Raw genomic sequence first — 14761 nt, forward strand, 5'->3', positions numbered from 1 at the left:
ACCTCACTATCATCACTGGCAAACACACCAGCACTGGTGAGCTCAGCAGAAAAGTTTGTGACAGAGTAACCTTGAGATGTGAGTGACAGTCTGAAATGGAACAATATGCACTCCTATGTCAGTGATTTTTGTATTTCTACATTGTTTGGAAATCATTATTCCCATGAAGATGCAGAGGGAAGGGAATGGCACAGCCCTTGAGATCTTTCCAAGGACTGTTGGCTCCAGCTGAGTTTCTGCATGCTCTGGTCTCACCATCAGCCCTCACAGCCCAATGCTGACTACTTTGTGAGTGGTAAGGCTCACCATTTCTCAAATCCCACGTTGAATTCAGAACTCAGCAGCAATCACCAACTAGCAGAGACAGCTCTTCATTTGACTGATCCTCGTTTCCCTTTTTAAAATATGATGTGGAAAACATACTCTAGGCTTATGGCTTCAGGAGTTCCTCTAAAATGGTATTTCTGGATAAGACATAATGTACACTTAATATTGGTACTTTTTTATTATTCATAAACATTCAGCTCATCAGAGAGATTTTACTGCTTTTTGGGAAAAAATTCCAGAAACCAAAAATTATACAAGTGTAGGGCTGACAATGAAACACAGAAAACATGTTCTGGGTGAAGTCTCTGAAATTTAAAATCATCAAGACAATAAGCCTAACTTTCAGAATGACACACAGGGACTTCAATATATAAATCCCAACACGAGACAGAGCTGAATTTTTAATGCCAAACACTGCAGTGACTCGGCAAAGGCTTAATTTCTTTAAAATATGTTTTTGCTCTTGAAGTGGATGTAGTGAAAGTTGATGACCCAATGAGGCAGATGTAGCCAAAAAATGCTTATAGTGTCTAAGAGAATATTCCAAGAAGAGGAAGAGGGGACACAAAGGTGAGATTTTATGATATCCATAATCCTCCAATTACCAAATCACTTGTTAGTGAGCCAGCACTTGGTGTGACTTAGAACAGCCTCAGGGGCTCACAGTGTATATTGCCAGCCAGCAGCTCCTAGGAGCCAGTCTAGCAATCACAAACAAGTGCCCCTGTTCTTCTGTCCTCAGGCCACATGCCTTCTTCCCAGCCAAAAGGAGGAGGGATGGCACTGGTCCAGCTTCGACAGCACCTCATCTTATGCTGGAGACACTAAGAACAGATCTGCAGGGTTTACCCAGCTTTGTTCTGTAGAACAGAAACTGAACCTTTGACTCCTGAAGATATCTATCTTTAGACTATACAATCCTCATTCCAAAGATGAAAGGGCTGCTGAGGTACCATTGATTGTTTTGGAATTTATTTTCACCAAAGAATGCTGGTACTTCTCCAGTCTGAATTAACAACACACCAGGGCTGGAGCCAGGAGTGTTTCTCTAATAACAGAACAAAGACCTCTTGTTTCACTTACTCCACAAATCACACAGCTTGATTGCTTGGAAAAGAAAAGTTGCTGGTACCCATATTTCATTTTAGTGTGTATGAAAGCACTCACTTCCTCTGATTTGCAAGTACAATAGTAAGTGTGAATGCTCTGAGAAAAGTCACATCGATCACATAATATATAACAGACAACTCTAGGCCTTAAGCCCATACACGAGGTACAGTTTCTTTCATGGTATCAGGAAGCCTAGATTGCTAGTTCACAACTTGTACTGTATTATGTCATACCTTTTGAATAACCTCACCACTTAATAAAATGCTTCAGAGTAAGTAAAATAATAATTGCTCTCTGCTGTACCTCGTGAAAGGGAGTATTACTTTCTTCATATGTTTAGCCTATTCCTATACCAATGTGTTTTGGCACTCATTCCTCCACATAACGTAACAGCATTTTTCTAAATAGCACCTTCAAACACCTTCCCCATGGCTTTCTTGTATAATACCCAGTCTTCCAGCCAGCACTGGCTCTCTGTTATGGCCACGCTTGGTACAGAGGGCAGGTTGGTATTTTATGCCAGCCATCTGGCACATCATGCTCATTTTGTCTTGACATTAAAATGTTTTCTTTTACAAAGTTCATGACCAAGATGTGCTTCTCTGACTTACAAATTTTTTGACATAATGAGTTTACTGAGCTGAGGATAAATCACATGGTCAGTATCATTCTTAAACAAAAAGAGGGCACTTCTGGGTGTTTTTCTAAAAACAGCCTGTGTCTGCTTCTACCACATGACTGGATTCCTGTATATGAGAATGTTTCACTTGTAGCAGTCAAGGGCTTCATAAGACGCAGTTACATATGGATGTGAACACTGGAGTGCTCCAAAAAAAAAAAAAAACCCAAAAAACTGGTGAACCCAAACAAAAATGAAAAAACTTAAAGGAGCTACTTGGTTTCACTGGTTAGTCAAGTTCGGCTAAAGGTCCTTACACCAACCAGAGATTCTTTGACACAGAAGCAAAATTTTGTTTTCAACAAAGTAATTTTCAGTATTTGACTTTACACTTTAGTAGCAACTGCTGATTTTTACTCTGGAGACTTTTGGAGCACAAGATATCATTACACAATAAAGTTTTGGTGACCAAGTCTCTCCAGATTAATTTCATTTCTCTCATTGTTTGTCTGAAAGGCATGGATACATGTGTGTGTATTTATGCACACACACACACACACACACACACACACACACACACACAAACACTTTATTTAGCTTAGGATAAATGTGTGTGTGTCTATGTATGTGTGAGCAGACAAGCATTTGTATGCATGTGTGCTACATCCACTTTGCACGTTTTGGTTTACAGGACCTCTGGTGGACGATCAGTCTGTCTGGAAGAAAAGTACGCCCACAAATATCACATGGAACTAGCTGGTCTTGGGCGCTGGTCCAGGCAGCCTCATTTAAAGCATCAAGATCATAGAAACCTTTGGCTGGAAAATTAGAAAAAAAAAGTATCAACTTTCATTCTGGAGACCCACATTCAACTCTTTATGGAAAATATTTTCAGGAAATACCTGTTGACTGAGCAACCAAATCATATTGCTTTTGGAAATGAAAAAGAAAAGAAAGAAGCAAAAGAGTAAAAATTATATTTAAAAAGACTCTGGTTTTTGTCCCAAGGGTTGAATTAAATTAACTTCAAACTGAATCATTTTGTCTTGTATGAGAGTACAGAGAAAACATCATGCTGTGTGTTAGGATCTGTATTCTCAGCTAATTATTAACATCTTTGCATACCTACTATTATCAGCAAATTCACTTTTTAGCTTTGCTTCAAGCTCTGTTTAACAAGCATGTGTTATCTGACCATGGCTATGGGGGGGAACATATTGTACTTGAGAATATACTCTTTGTACTGCCCTGGAAAAGGGCCCCAATTTTCTTCCTGTTAGAGTCTATGTAAATTATACTAAAAAGTGGAGTAAAACTTAGATAAGCCAAAAACCTTGCAGACAAAAACTACAGTACTTTAAAGCCACAACTTCCTGTGAGGTCATTGCACTGATGCATCTCTTGTCATCTAAACACTAATCCAGCCTTACTGTCAGTTATTTTCCACTGCAGGAAGAATAACTGCTCTGAAAACTCAGGACCATTCTTCAAAAAATCAGATGTGTTTTCAAGATTTAATTTGGTTAAAAAAAAAAAATCTTGTTTACTTACTTTCATCTTGAAATGGACTTTCCTTTTGAAATGGATTTTCACATAGTGCTGTTTCAAACTGATTTGCAAAAAGGCCAGGCAGGTTGCTTAATACCTGGATTCCTGGATTTAGATCTTAAGGATTTTCATTGGAAGTGCATGCAGAAAAAAATCTACATGGCTCAAATTGAAAACATGACATGACAATATAGAAAAAGATTTTAAAATCTGGGTTTTTTTTTTTTCTTTGAACTGTTAGCAGTGAACAATTTTTGAAAGAAAAGGATTTGTGCATTTAAAAATACTCAGTGGTTTTTGTCATTGGCACATAATAGAGCTCTTCATTAAAGGCCCATACAATTTTAATATGATTCATATCCAATGGTTCACATAACCACAATAAGCCTTAGATCTCTTAATATGCCTGTTCCTAATGTTCTTTTTGTTAGAAGAGCAACCAAGTAGTGTTTCTTTTCTTGGCTGAGACAAATATCCCCTTTGCTTTCAGGAAATGAATGTGTATTTTCTGTACTTTGGAAAGTTTATGGAATATTAAAAAAAAATAAAAAAAAAAAAAAAAAAAAAGGAGAGGGAGAAAGAGAGACGACTTTCTCCTTGCAGGCATGTGTTAGGCATTCCACAAACAAAACACTGTGTAATGAGGGCAGTGGTTGTCTTCCCGTGACACTTGAGTTTTCAGAAAACTTATAACTTTTATAACTTTATGTAAGTTATAAAAAGTTTTATGTAAGCAGTTAATATTTCTGAGCTTTTTTGAACATTGTCTGTTTCATTCAACAACAGGGTAATCCCTCCCCCCAGAGCTGAGAAACTTTGAGACATGCAGTACATGCATGTGGTCTGAAGGTCAGTTAAAACATTTACCACATGATCAAGAGTAAGCCTTATGGAAAAAGAACAACACTGAGATTATTTTCTCAAGGCCAGGAATATGAGGCAGCTGCAGGGGGAACAACTATTTTAGCTCAAGCTACAGAACTGATCAGGCTTGCATCAGCAGGCATTTAGGGACAGATGCTGTAAGCAGGTCAGTATGCCCAGAGGAACCTTGGGCACACAACACCTCACAGGAGATTGGTGGCATCTGATATGACTCCTTGTGTAAATGAGACAACTTTCTGATTTATATTTGGGAGCCTTCTGCTCGATTGTTTTTTCAAAGAGTGGTTGTCTTTCTGTGCGGGAATTGTAATTTTCTCTTTCCCCCCCCCTCCCCCCCCATTCCCCTTCCCCCCGTCCCGCCGCAGTCCCTTGTCCCGACCCTTTGTTCCCTTATCTCTCCCTCTCACCATGCGGTCCGGTCCCTGCCCCCCCCCGCAGCTTTCCCGTTGCAGCCCCCGGGGTTTCCCTGCCCCTGTCCCCTGCCCCTGTCCCCTGCCCCTGTCCCCTGCCCCCCGTCCCATTGGCCGCGGCTCAGGTTCCCCCCTGCCCCCGGCATGGGGTATAACCGAGCCCCGCTCGCTCCTCCGGGGTCTCGGGAACACGCTCCACAATAAACACGTGTTTGCACCCGAGCCCCGTGTCGCCATTTCGTCTGTTCCCGCGTGGACTGAGCCTCGCAGACACGAGGGGAAAGCGGCCGCTGTCTACCCCCCACCGCCGTGCCCACAGGCATCCGCCCGGAGCAGATCTCGCACGGCAACATTTCTGCTTTCACTCCTTTAAAATAAGAATAGTGTATTTCAAAATAACCTGATTTGCCTTTTTGCATCCCCCTCTTTCACATGGAATTCTCATTTTTTCCATCTATTTTACCACACAATGCATAATAATGAAAAAGTGTTTAACATCTAAAAAGGCAAATACAATGAAGATGTCTTTTGAACACATCTTTTACTGCAGATTTAACTATGCTACTTGGCATCTGTTAACCAAGTTCCGATTTTATATTATTTCAACTTTGATTATTATTTTGAACATCTGGTTAGTGTTCTCAGTGATCCTGCTCTCTTCTTTATGTCTTCTGAGGACATATTTCTTTGTACTGCTGTAAACTGATCTAGTGTATGACTCTTTCACAAGTGAGTTGTAGGAGACTTTGTCTACTTTTCCAGACATTATGGGAAGCTGAGGGAAATTGTGGGGAATATAAAAAAAAGTTTGTGTGAATTAAATGCCTGTGAGGAAGTGGTCCAAACTTGGCTCAAAATAGCTCAGACCACCTGGCAGAGCCAGGGAAAGCATCCAGCAAGAAAGGTGAAATAACTTTATATGGGAATAGGAAGTCGTGGGAACAGCTTCCAGGCAAAGCATAGATAGGAATTCCTTTTCATCCTAGAGTGAACATACAACCCCCAGACACATATGACAGCCCATCTCTGGAGATGCTGGGGATCATCAGTGTTCACTGATTTGAAGAAGTGGAACCTTAGAAAACAGAACCCACAGCACAAACATGTAAAATTGGCAAAAAATTAATTGTTTGCTTTGTACTACATATATATTTTCCCCCACTGTGTGTACATTACAGTGTCTCACAATGAAAGCTTCTCAGACTTGTAAATAAAAAGGGATGAATATGGGTTTTTGACTGTAGAAGAATCTACAGCTATATGTTGCCTGAGGGCATTTTATTTTAATGATTCTTTATCGTGTCTGCACATTATTCTTGGATGTTTTTGCTTTCTTTAAGACAGGCCTGTGTTAAAAGAAGTCAAAAAGTAGTAGTGTAGCTATGAAGCAGGTTGCTAATCTATTTGTGTTTTGCTTCAGGACACACTGACACATAGAGGTGAATGTCACCGGAGCCATTTTCCATGGATAGTGACTACTTTTACTTTCAAGACTTTATTATAATAAAGTTTTCTTTCTGTGAAGCAGAAGGAAAGCTTAAAACAAACTGGAGAACAAAGTACTTGTAAACTGTTTACCTATTGCTTTAAAATATCTTTTTTAATTCCTCCCACTTATTTGCTCATCTCTCTTAATTTGGTTTGTAGCTTACCTTGTATGGTTCTGGCTTCAGGTTTTTTGGGTTCTGGCCTTCTCAGGTGCTTGGGGAGGTTGTCATTCTCCCAGCACCAGTTTTTCAGGCATTGTGGCTCATGTATACTAATAGATTTTGTTCCACACTCTTGGCCACATATGTAACAAATCACTGTTGGTGGCATCTTATCACTTTTGCCTGCAAATAACAACCATGAAGGAGAAAAAATAATGTTTCAATATTCATTTTGAATCAGAATTACTTTGTATGAAAGCAATCATGTAGATAAGGAACGTGCTACCTGTGAAATCTGTGTAATTTTTTTTCAGTCTAGTTTTGTTTGGAATTAATACTGCCTCATTAAGTGAGCACCTGGAACAGGAGGGTTTCTTCTGCAGATGCTGGGCTGACTGATGTGACTAATCTATACTTAGCTGTGTTAAGTTTCACCTCTTTTATTTTCATATCTTCAAGTTCATGAAAATGGTAAGTCTTCACATGCAGAAAAAACATCTCTGCTTCATCAGGTTGCAATGCAGCATCCACCTTAAATGGTTGAAGCATTTTTTTACTTACCAAGCAGATGTAAAAGGGAAAGCAGCAACAAAAGCTTCATCAGCTGATCTCTTGACTTCTAGAAAGACTCCATCTTCTATCAGAACACAGCTCAAAGTGCTGTGATACTAAAGCCTTAGTATCTCTCTTAAGCTGGAAAGTGAGGTCAGCTCTCCCAAGAGGTGATTGTGGTTCTTTACCCAACTTCCGACACAGATCAGTTAGCTGGTGGAATTCTTGGCCTTCAAATATTAAAACCAAGCCAGGATATTTCAGGATGAGGGGCAAAATAGGAACTTCTGTTTGTTTATACCAAAGGCCTTAGTGTGAACCTTGCCAGTCACTGCAGCAAGGGCAGAACTGGACTCTAAGCAACTCATTGTTTCCACATTGAAGATCTGCTTTTGTTCTCAGAGGAAAACAGCTCAACAACAGAAGAAAAAGATTCCTCCACCCCAAACCTCACAAATACATAATCTAAGGCTGGAAAATGTATAATTACTGTGGTATTGCAGATTATGGACTCAGCTGTGTCCTTAGGCGCGTCTTGGGCTAGGCGTGGTGTCAGTACCAGGCTCAGTGCTCGGGAAGTAGGATAAAAACATGCTGTAGAGAAGAACTTTGAGGCACACAGATGGGTTTCACAACTGCCAGTACTTCCTACACTTCTGACTGCAGAATACCAGTAAGAGATGAGCTATTCCCTGCCCTCCTCAAGTTAGATGGACAGCCATGCCAGACCAAATACAGGAAACCTTTCTCACTCAAACAAGAGTGGTGGGGGTTTTCATTTTTTCCTCTGCTGCTGTGCAAGACAAAGCATAACCTGTTCCCATATTTATTACTCTTTCTGTCAGCCCATCAATGTGTTCATGAAATTCTGGGCAGCTCTTCTCGTATTTATGTTACAGTCTGAAAATGTCATTAGTGAACAATCTGCATAAGATTGCCTTCCTGTATCACACATGTAATCTCACTTACATGAAAGAAATACTACTCTATAAAGTGTATTTTTTCTGGGAAAAGTTGTACTTCATCTGGAAAGTTCTCACAGTGTCTTGAAACATAACATCCAAAGACAGACTCTCCAAGGACATTTTCATCCTCTTGACTTACAAATGGAATTTCCTTGCTATCTTTGATAACACAGTATTTTATATAAGCATATTTTCTAATATATATATAACTACAGCCTTATTCTCCTATTTTTTAAGTAAGTACAGCCACAGCTATTTTAAAAACATCTTATAACTTTTCATTATCAAATTTCCCCTACTTCTTTATTTCAAATTGTGAGCTAGAACTAGTCTGATTTTAAAGTAAGACTCTGGGTCCAGATACAAAGTCTTCTGAAGACAATATACATTTATTTATAGGCTCTGGAGAGCTTTAGGTGAGGATACTACAATCTAAACTCCTGAGGTCAGAGAATTCTTTTTAGTGTGCATGCCTGCTGTGGGTATGGTTATACTATTTTAGAAATGGTTTTTAAAAAATGCTAGGTGTAAAATCACTGGGAACACACTTTCCCCACAAGTTCTCATTAGCTGGGTTCCTGCTATTAATTTAAATGGTTACTTATTGGCTGTGAACTAGGAAAGAGCCATTTGATTTATATTCAGATTGTAGGGACTCTTCATATGGTAACAGAAAAAGAAATCCTAGTACAAATGCAGAAATCTTTTCAAGTAGAACTGTCTGTCTTTTGCAATTTCCACAATTAAAAATAGTACAGAAACAACAGGAGAAAGCAGAATTAATTAAAAGAAATCGATCACTCTTAGGATAGAATTGTTTTTATTCCAGCAAAATACTGAGATTGACCCATCACCACACATACAATTATATACACAAATTCTTCTCTGCACACATGTTTAAGACCTGAAAGAGATTAGCCTAACAATTGGTACTAAGAGATTTTTCTTTTTAAAATGTGGAATCCAAGATATTATAAGCTTTACTTGGAATTTCTACAGCTGATTATATTTACCCTTCATTTCTTTTTGTTTTCAGTGTGCCTATCCCAAATGTAACATCTGGAGGCCTGCAGTTTGAAACTAAACTATTTTCGGAAACACCACAATTTTCCAACCCAAACGTCTCACAAGCCAGTGGCTAGGCTCTCTGTTCACTGCTTTGTTTTTAACTTTCAAAAAGGGTTGTAGGGAAGGTCTGTTCCTGAGGATACGTGTTATTATAAAAATACCTACAAATACCTAACAGTGTAGTTAGGCTTTCCTCTGGTGTCTCAGTATTTTCTTTTTTACTCCAAGACTGCTAAGTATGTCTGTGTGACTATGAATGAAGTTATTTAGTTCAGAGGGCTATGCAACTATGTATTTTCAATAGACCTGACATTACTTAAGGTTAGCCCCAGGCTGCTGTTATGGTGTTACATGAGGTCAAATCCTTCCATACTGCACAAAGCTTTTTAGTTTTTCTTAAGTACACACAATAAGACTGAATCCCAAACTTCCCTACAAAAATATTTATCATCCAGGACTGCACACACCTCTTCCCTTATTATTTGTTTAATTATCCATTTATTTTAATGGGAAGGGGGAGGGCATCCGGCTCTAGGATGGAGCTTGTCATAGACTTGAATTGTCCATGGATTAGAGGTTCAGGAGAAGAATGGTGCAAGCACTTAGCAGCAGCATTCTATTGTATGAAAGCAACCCTTTTCACACATTCCTCTCTGCCAAGTAAAAAGCATTTGCATAAGGATTAAGGACAAGGTATAATATGGGTCTCATGACTGTCCAAAGCTGCACTTCACAGCCTACAACAGCACTCATGTTAGGATCATATGCCTTGAAAAGCATGCAAATTCTGCAAGATTATGCATACAATTAAAAATATCACTCCACCGGAAGCATGAGATATCCCATTTTGCTCCTGATGTGCTTTCGTTTTAAATTGAGTATGTCAATACAATGAATAGCACATCCATGTAGAAGCAAAGGAAGGACACAGTGATTCCCAACGATAATACTCAGTAAGTTTCATTCAAACCATCCATTCACTGTCGATTCTCATCTAACTTTCTATATTTGCAAATTTATTTGTCAGTATTCTCCTAGGAAGGTATTCAACACCACTGCAATTTGGCAAAAAAAGCTCATCATTGACCTTCCACCTTCATTAGAACTATACTGCACCTGAAGAAGCCTTCCCTTTACCAAGATGCTACATGGCTTTATGCTAGAGCAAAATACAACATCAAAGCTCTTGCTACACAAATTTTCAAGACTTACACTTAAAATGTATTACAATTCACCAAAGGAAGATCAGTGAAATCTTTTTAGGTAGTTAACCAGATAAGAAGAAAACAGCAGATGGCAGCACCATCTAATAGGCTTTTAAGATCAGCATTATCTACTGTCAAATGCCCCATAACTCATATATGGACAGCAAATTATTGATGCTCACTTACATGTATCACATATTTTTGTCTATGAAACAATAGAACATAGACTGTTTCAGTCCAAGTCTGAGTTTCAGTAGCTGCAAACACCACTTCCATTGTCTGAGGTGTCCACAGCAGAATCCAAAGCAGAATTTCTGAGCTGATGTGACCCTTGAGAGTATCTAAGCATAGGCTGTTATTCTACACAGCGAGACATGATTAACTCAGATGTTATTCAATGATTCTGAGAATGAGGACAGGTACTGGAAGAGATAGCTTACAGAGGCTGTTCAGCCTCCACGTCTGAAGACATTTAATGCAGAACTGAGAAAGAGTTTGTCAGTAATGATACTGGCCAAGTTGATGCCACACTTGCTAAAGGGGAAGGAACTCCAGGGCATAAAGGCAGAAGCCTACAGGGAGAAGTGCTTGCAGTTGTAAAGTTAAAATGCACTTTACGTGGTATACCACTAAATCAGTCAGAACTTTATTTTGAAAATTATGAAGATACAGGTTTTTCATTTAGGGCATCTTTCATTGCATAAATTTACTTAACAGTAGCACTAATTCTCTTAAATACATAAGGGCTGGGTGTTTTTTTTTTTTTTTCCAGTTATTGCTTTCCTCTGATGTTCTGCTGAATCAGAACTTTAAAGCAAGTACTTAAATAATTCACTGTCACAGTGAGCCTGTCAGATGAGACAGAGACTGCCCCAAATGCTTTCCTACCAGGACCAGAACAGTAGCCATTTCACTCCACCACTAATGAAGCACTGTTTTTTAACAGTATTAATAAGCAGCTGAGTAGCTGGTAAGGTGAGCAAAATGAAAACCATATGCTGGAAAAAGAGGAAGACTTTAGTGGAGACACAGACCTTGTCCCTTTTCATAACTAATCTGCAGTTATTGCATAAGCTTGGTGCTTTTCCATACCCCTTCAATGTGTGGACCTTTCAAAATGTTCAAATGGAAATGAAGATTCTCCCACAGAGAATTTAAATTTACAGGAAAGTAGCTTCCTTTGCCAGCTTCTTATAAGCTGTCTGCAAGTCCTGAAGAATGCCTTGCATCACAGGATACTTCTTTCAATCTTCCCGTCCTGTATCTGCCTTTAATACATAATTCTGTACTAAAGAATTGACCTCAGAGACGTAAAATCCATCATCTCTTCCATAAAGTCACTGTTAATAATGAAGTCCCTCAAAGTCAACTACAAACTGCAAGCTGTACAGCCTCATTAGTTCTGCTGCAACTGATGAACTGTAACTGCTTGGAAGTAAATGAGGGAACCTGTTGTTCACACAGAAGAACAGATTTGAACAGATTTCATTTTGGCTCTGCAGAGCTCACAGAAGTAAAAAGTGGCAATAATGCTGTTGTTCAGTAAGTCAGCAGATGTGAGTGAATCCACAAAGGGAGAAGATATGTTGTGCAAGAGGGCAACATTTTTTACAGTCACTGTCAGTGCTTAACCATACTCTAAACTTTCCTTTTATGGGATCATAATTATAGAAAATTGCCCTGTCCCTCTCTTTTATAATCTACAGAATTATGCGTGGTAGATTAAACTCTCTGCTTCACACCCATGCCTTTCATTGAACCATCACCATTAGAGCAATGACAGTTCTTTGGGAAAGAGCACAATGTAGTGTAAACAGCATCACTTTTCCTACAACTATAAATGCAGCTGTGCAGCACTTTGAACTGCTTGTGGCTAATGTAAAATTTGCTGATAAAAGCAAATTTGCCAAATATATATCAATTTTTCAAAATATATCAATCAGTGGCATCATATAACATAATAAATATATTTGCCAAAATATATCAATTGTAGCCTCATATAGCATAGTAAAAATAGGACTCATAAGCCTTTAGTCTCATGTGAGCTAGGGTAATGCTATTATCTTGATTTTATTCAGCAGCTGGTAAACTAATGTTACACTCTTTGCCTTCTAAAGCATCTTAAGAAATGCTCTGCATAGCATTGCATTCCTTTGGCGACTGAGAGACCTAAATCCCATATTCAAAAGTAATGTAGGCAATCAGGATTCCAGCCTACATTTGGAAAAAAAAATAAAAAGGCCATTTAATTTGAACACTGGGCCTAAATTTAGACAACTATCTTACAAAACTTCTGGCCAAAAGACAGCTTGTGCAGGAAGAAATGCAGAAAAAAATATCCAATTTCCAAAACTCTGTGTAGCTTTTGGATAATGTGAATCAGCTTCTTTATTCTTGGATCCTGAATCAAATTCAGTGGAAAAAAATATGCAGTCTTACTTATTTTGTTGTTGTTATACCCAGAACTGCTGCCTTTGAACATGCAGTCCTCAGTAAACTCATGTTACATGCCAAGGTTAAGAATAACAGTAAAATATGAAAATCATGTTTTCAAGTGCTGGATGCTTGCAGGACAACGAAACATTGCATTTCATGGTAACTAAATAAAAATACCTAACATCTCCTAAAACATATGACATCCAAACCTTGCTTAATCTGCTCAATAGAATCTCCTAGGGAACTAAATCAAGCAATGGTCCCTCTTGGGGATATAACTCTAAAGGACAACAGAGAACCCAACTACTCCCATTCAAAAGGAAAATCAAAATAAATAGGAATAAGTAGTTCACCTTATTCCTTTCCCAGTATTTCCCTTTTTTTTATCCTCTATTTAGCAGTGAAAAATTTGCATGAAGCTAAAAGGTCCTTCTGAAGAAAAGTGATTTTAAATTTGATGGCAAGCCAGTCTCCCCTGGAGTGCCAAGAATCAAGATGCATGCACACCCTTTCATACAGCACATGCTTAGCAATTTACCTGGTCTGATACAGCTGGTGTAGCCCTGCTCATTCCTTGATGGGCCTTAGATGGATGACCCCTTGCTGAGCCAGGTCTGGATCTTGGTGCTTTGCCAGATTTACTAGCACTGGGGCCACTTCCTTTGCAACACCTTTCGTGCACGGGAAGACAGTCAGGAAAAAAGGTTCAGCCACAGTTTCTACATGGCACCAGCTGGGCTTGAGCACTATAATAAGCTGCTTCATTTTTATCTGTAAGTGTATAGGAACCAGAACTGCCGCACTCCCTCCCGAAACTCCGCTTCAGCCCAGGCTAGCTCTCCGCTCGGGAGAGGGTGAGCAGGTTCCCAGCGCTCCCCGCTGGACCGCTTTGGGCTTTGAGAAGCACTGGGTGGGTGAAGGAGACGCGACCAGATCCCCAGGCGATGTGAAAGAAGTGTCCGACTCCGGGGGCTGAAATCCTCTTTAATAGGTCCAATGTGGACAACACAGGAGTGAGGAACCAACGAAGAGGCTTGGTGCCTGGCGGAGAAAGCACCGGGAGGAGAGTAACATCATTATATAAAGGGGGTAGGAGGGGATAACAACAAATAGGGAAACAGTTGGGAGTGGCTCGCTGGTGGGGTGATATGGGGCAGTAACCAATGGGAGAGGAGTATGGGAGGAGCCCCAGACCCTCGTCCAATCACCCAATGCCCTGAGTAGAAGCTTCTAGATGGATGGGAAGGGACACCGGATGACGGACAAGGCACCCGGGAGGGGACAGGGGAATGATTAGGCATTTTCAGGGATGATGGACAGGGGTGGGAAGGCGGGAAACTGGGGACTGAACCAAATACATTAGGGGGGTACATAGAACAACACGAATACATGATACAACCGCAATAAAAAAAAAGAAAACACAACTCCACACAGAACCAGCAAGGATCTCAGGTTTCCTGGGCTCTGGCCTTCTAAGGTGCTTTGGTAGTTGATTGTTCTCAATACGCCACTTCTGTAGGCACTTAGGTTCATGTATAGCAATAGATTGTGACCCAAATTCTCTGCCACAGATACAGCATACCTTGAATGGAGGTCTTCTTGGCAAGGGTGTTTGAGACATGTCTGAAGAATATGACTGTTGTGATATTACTGCAGTGCCTGGTCACCTTTTCTTGGATGCAGCTTCTAGGTGTACTACTTTTTTAAAGAAAATTCTGGGAAGATCTGTCACATTAGATCATGAAACTTGCTCTAAAGGCAAGGTGCTAGAGATAATAACAGGGGCTTCTTCAGCACTTGATAGAATACAGCAAGTTTTGTTCATATTGTTTTTCCTGACATTTGTTGTCATGAAGGGTATCACATTTCAAGAAACTTCTCTCTCCTACGCAAAAAGAGCTTGGGAAAGTCTGTTATTCAAAATGATTCTACATCTTCTTAATCCACTTTCATGAGCCAAAATATATTAGGGACTTCAAAGCTGGAA

General features: G+C 39.7%; 1 protein-coding gene across 1 annotated transcript; it reads right to left on the bottom strand.

Annotated features, from left to right (window-relative positions):
* Window positions 1-228: 228 nt before the first annotated feature.
* On the bottom strand, window positions 229-6723 carry ZNF475 (zinc finger protein 475). Its single transcript, XM_030258527.4, has 2 exons — window positions 6552-6723; window positions 229-2874 (listed from the first exon to the last, which is right to left on the bottom strand). The coding sequence occupies exons 1-2, from the start codon at window positions 6715-6717 to the stop codon at window positions 2717-2719; spliced, it is 324 nt and encodes a 107-aa protein (XP_030114387.3). The 5' UTR covers window positions 6718-6723; the 3' UTR covers window positions 229-2716.
* Between the last annotated feature and the right edge of the window lie 8038 nt (window positions 6724-14761).

The sequence above is a fragment of the Taeniopygia guttata genome, chromosome Z (genome assembly GCF_048771995.1).
Source record: "Taeniopygia guttata chromosome Z, bTaeGut7.mat, whole genome shotgun sequence".
Taxonomy (NCBI): domain Eukaryota; kingdom Metazoa; phylum Chordata; class Aves; order Passeriformes; family Estrildidae; genus Taeniopygia; species Taeniopygia guttata.

Excerpts from the sequence above, each read along its gene's own strand:
- ZNF475 (XM_030258527.4), bottom strand. The coding sequence starts at position 6,717 with ATGCCACCAACAGTGATTTGTTACATATGTGGCCAAGAGTGTGGAACA. Across the intron at positions 2,875-6,551 it reads TGAAGCCAGAACCATACAAG|CCAAAGGTTTCTATGATCTT; the intron begins GTAAGCTACAAA and ends CTAATTTTCCAG.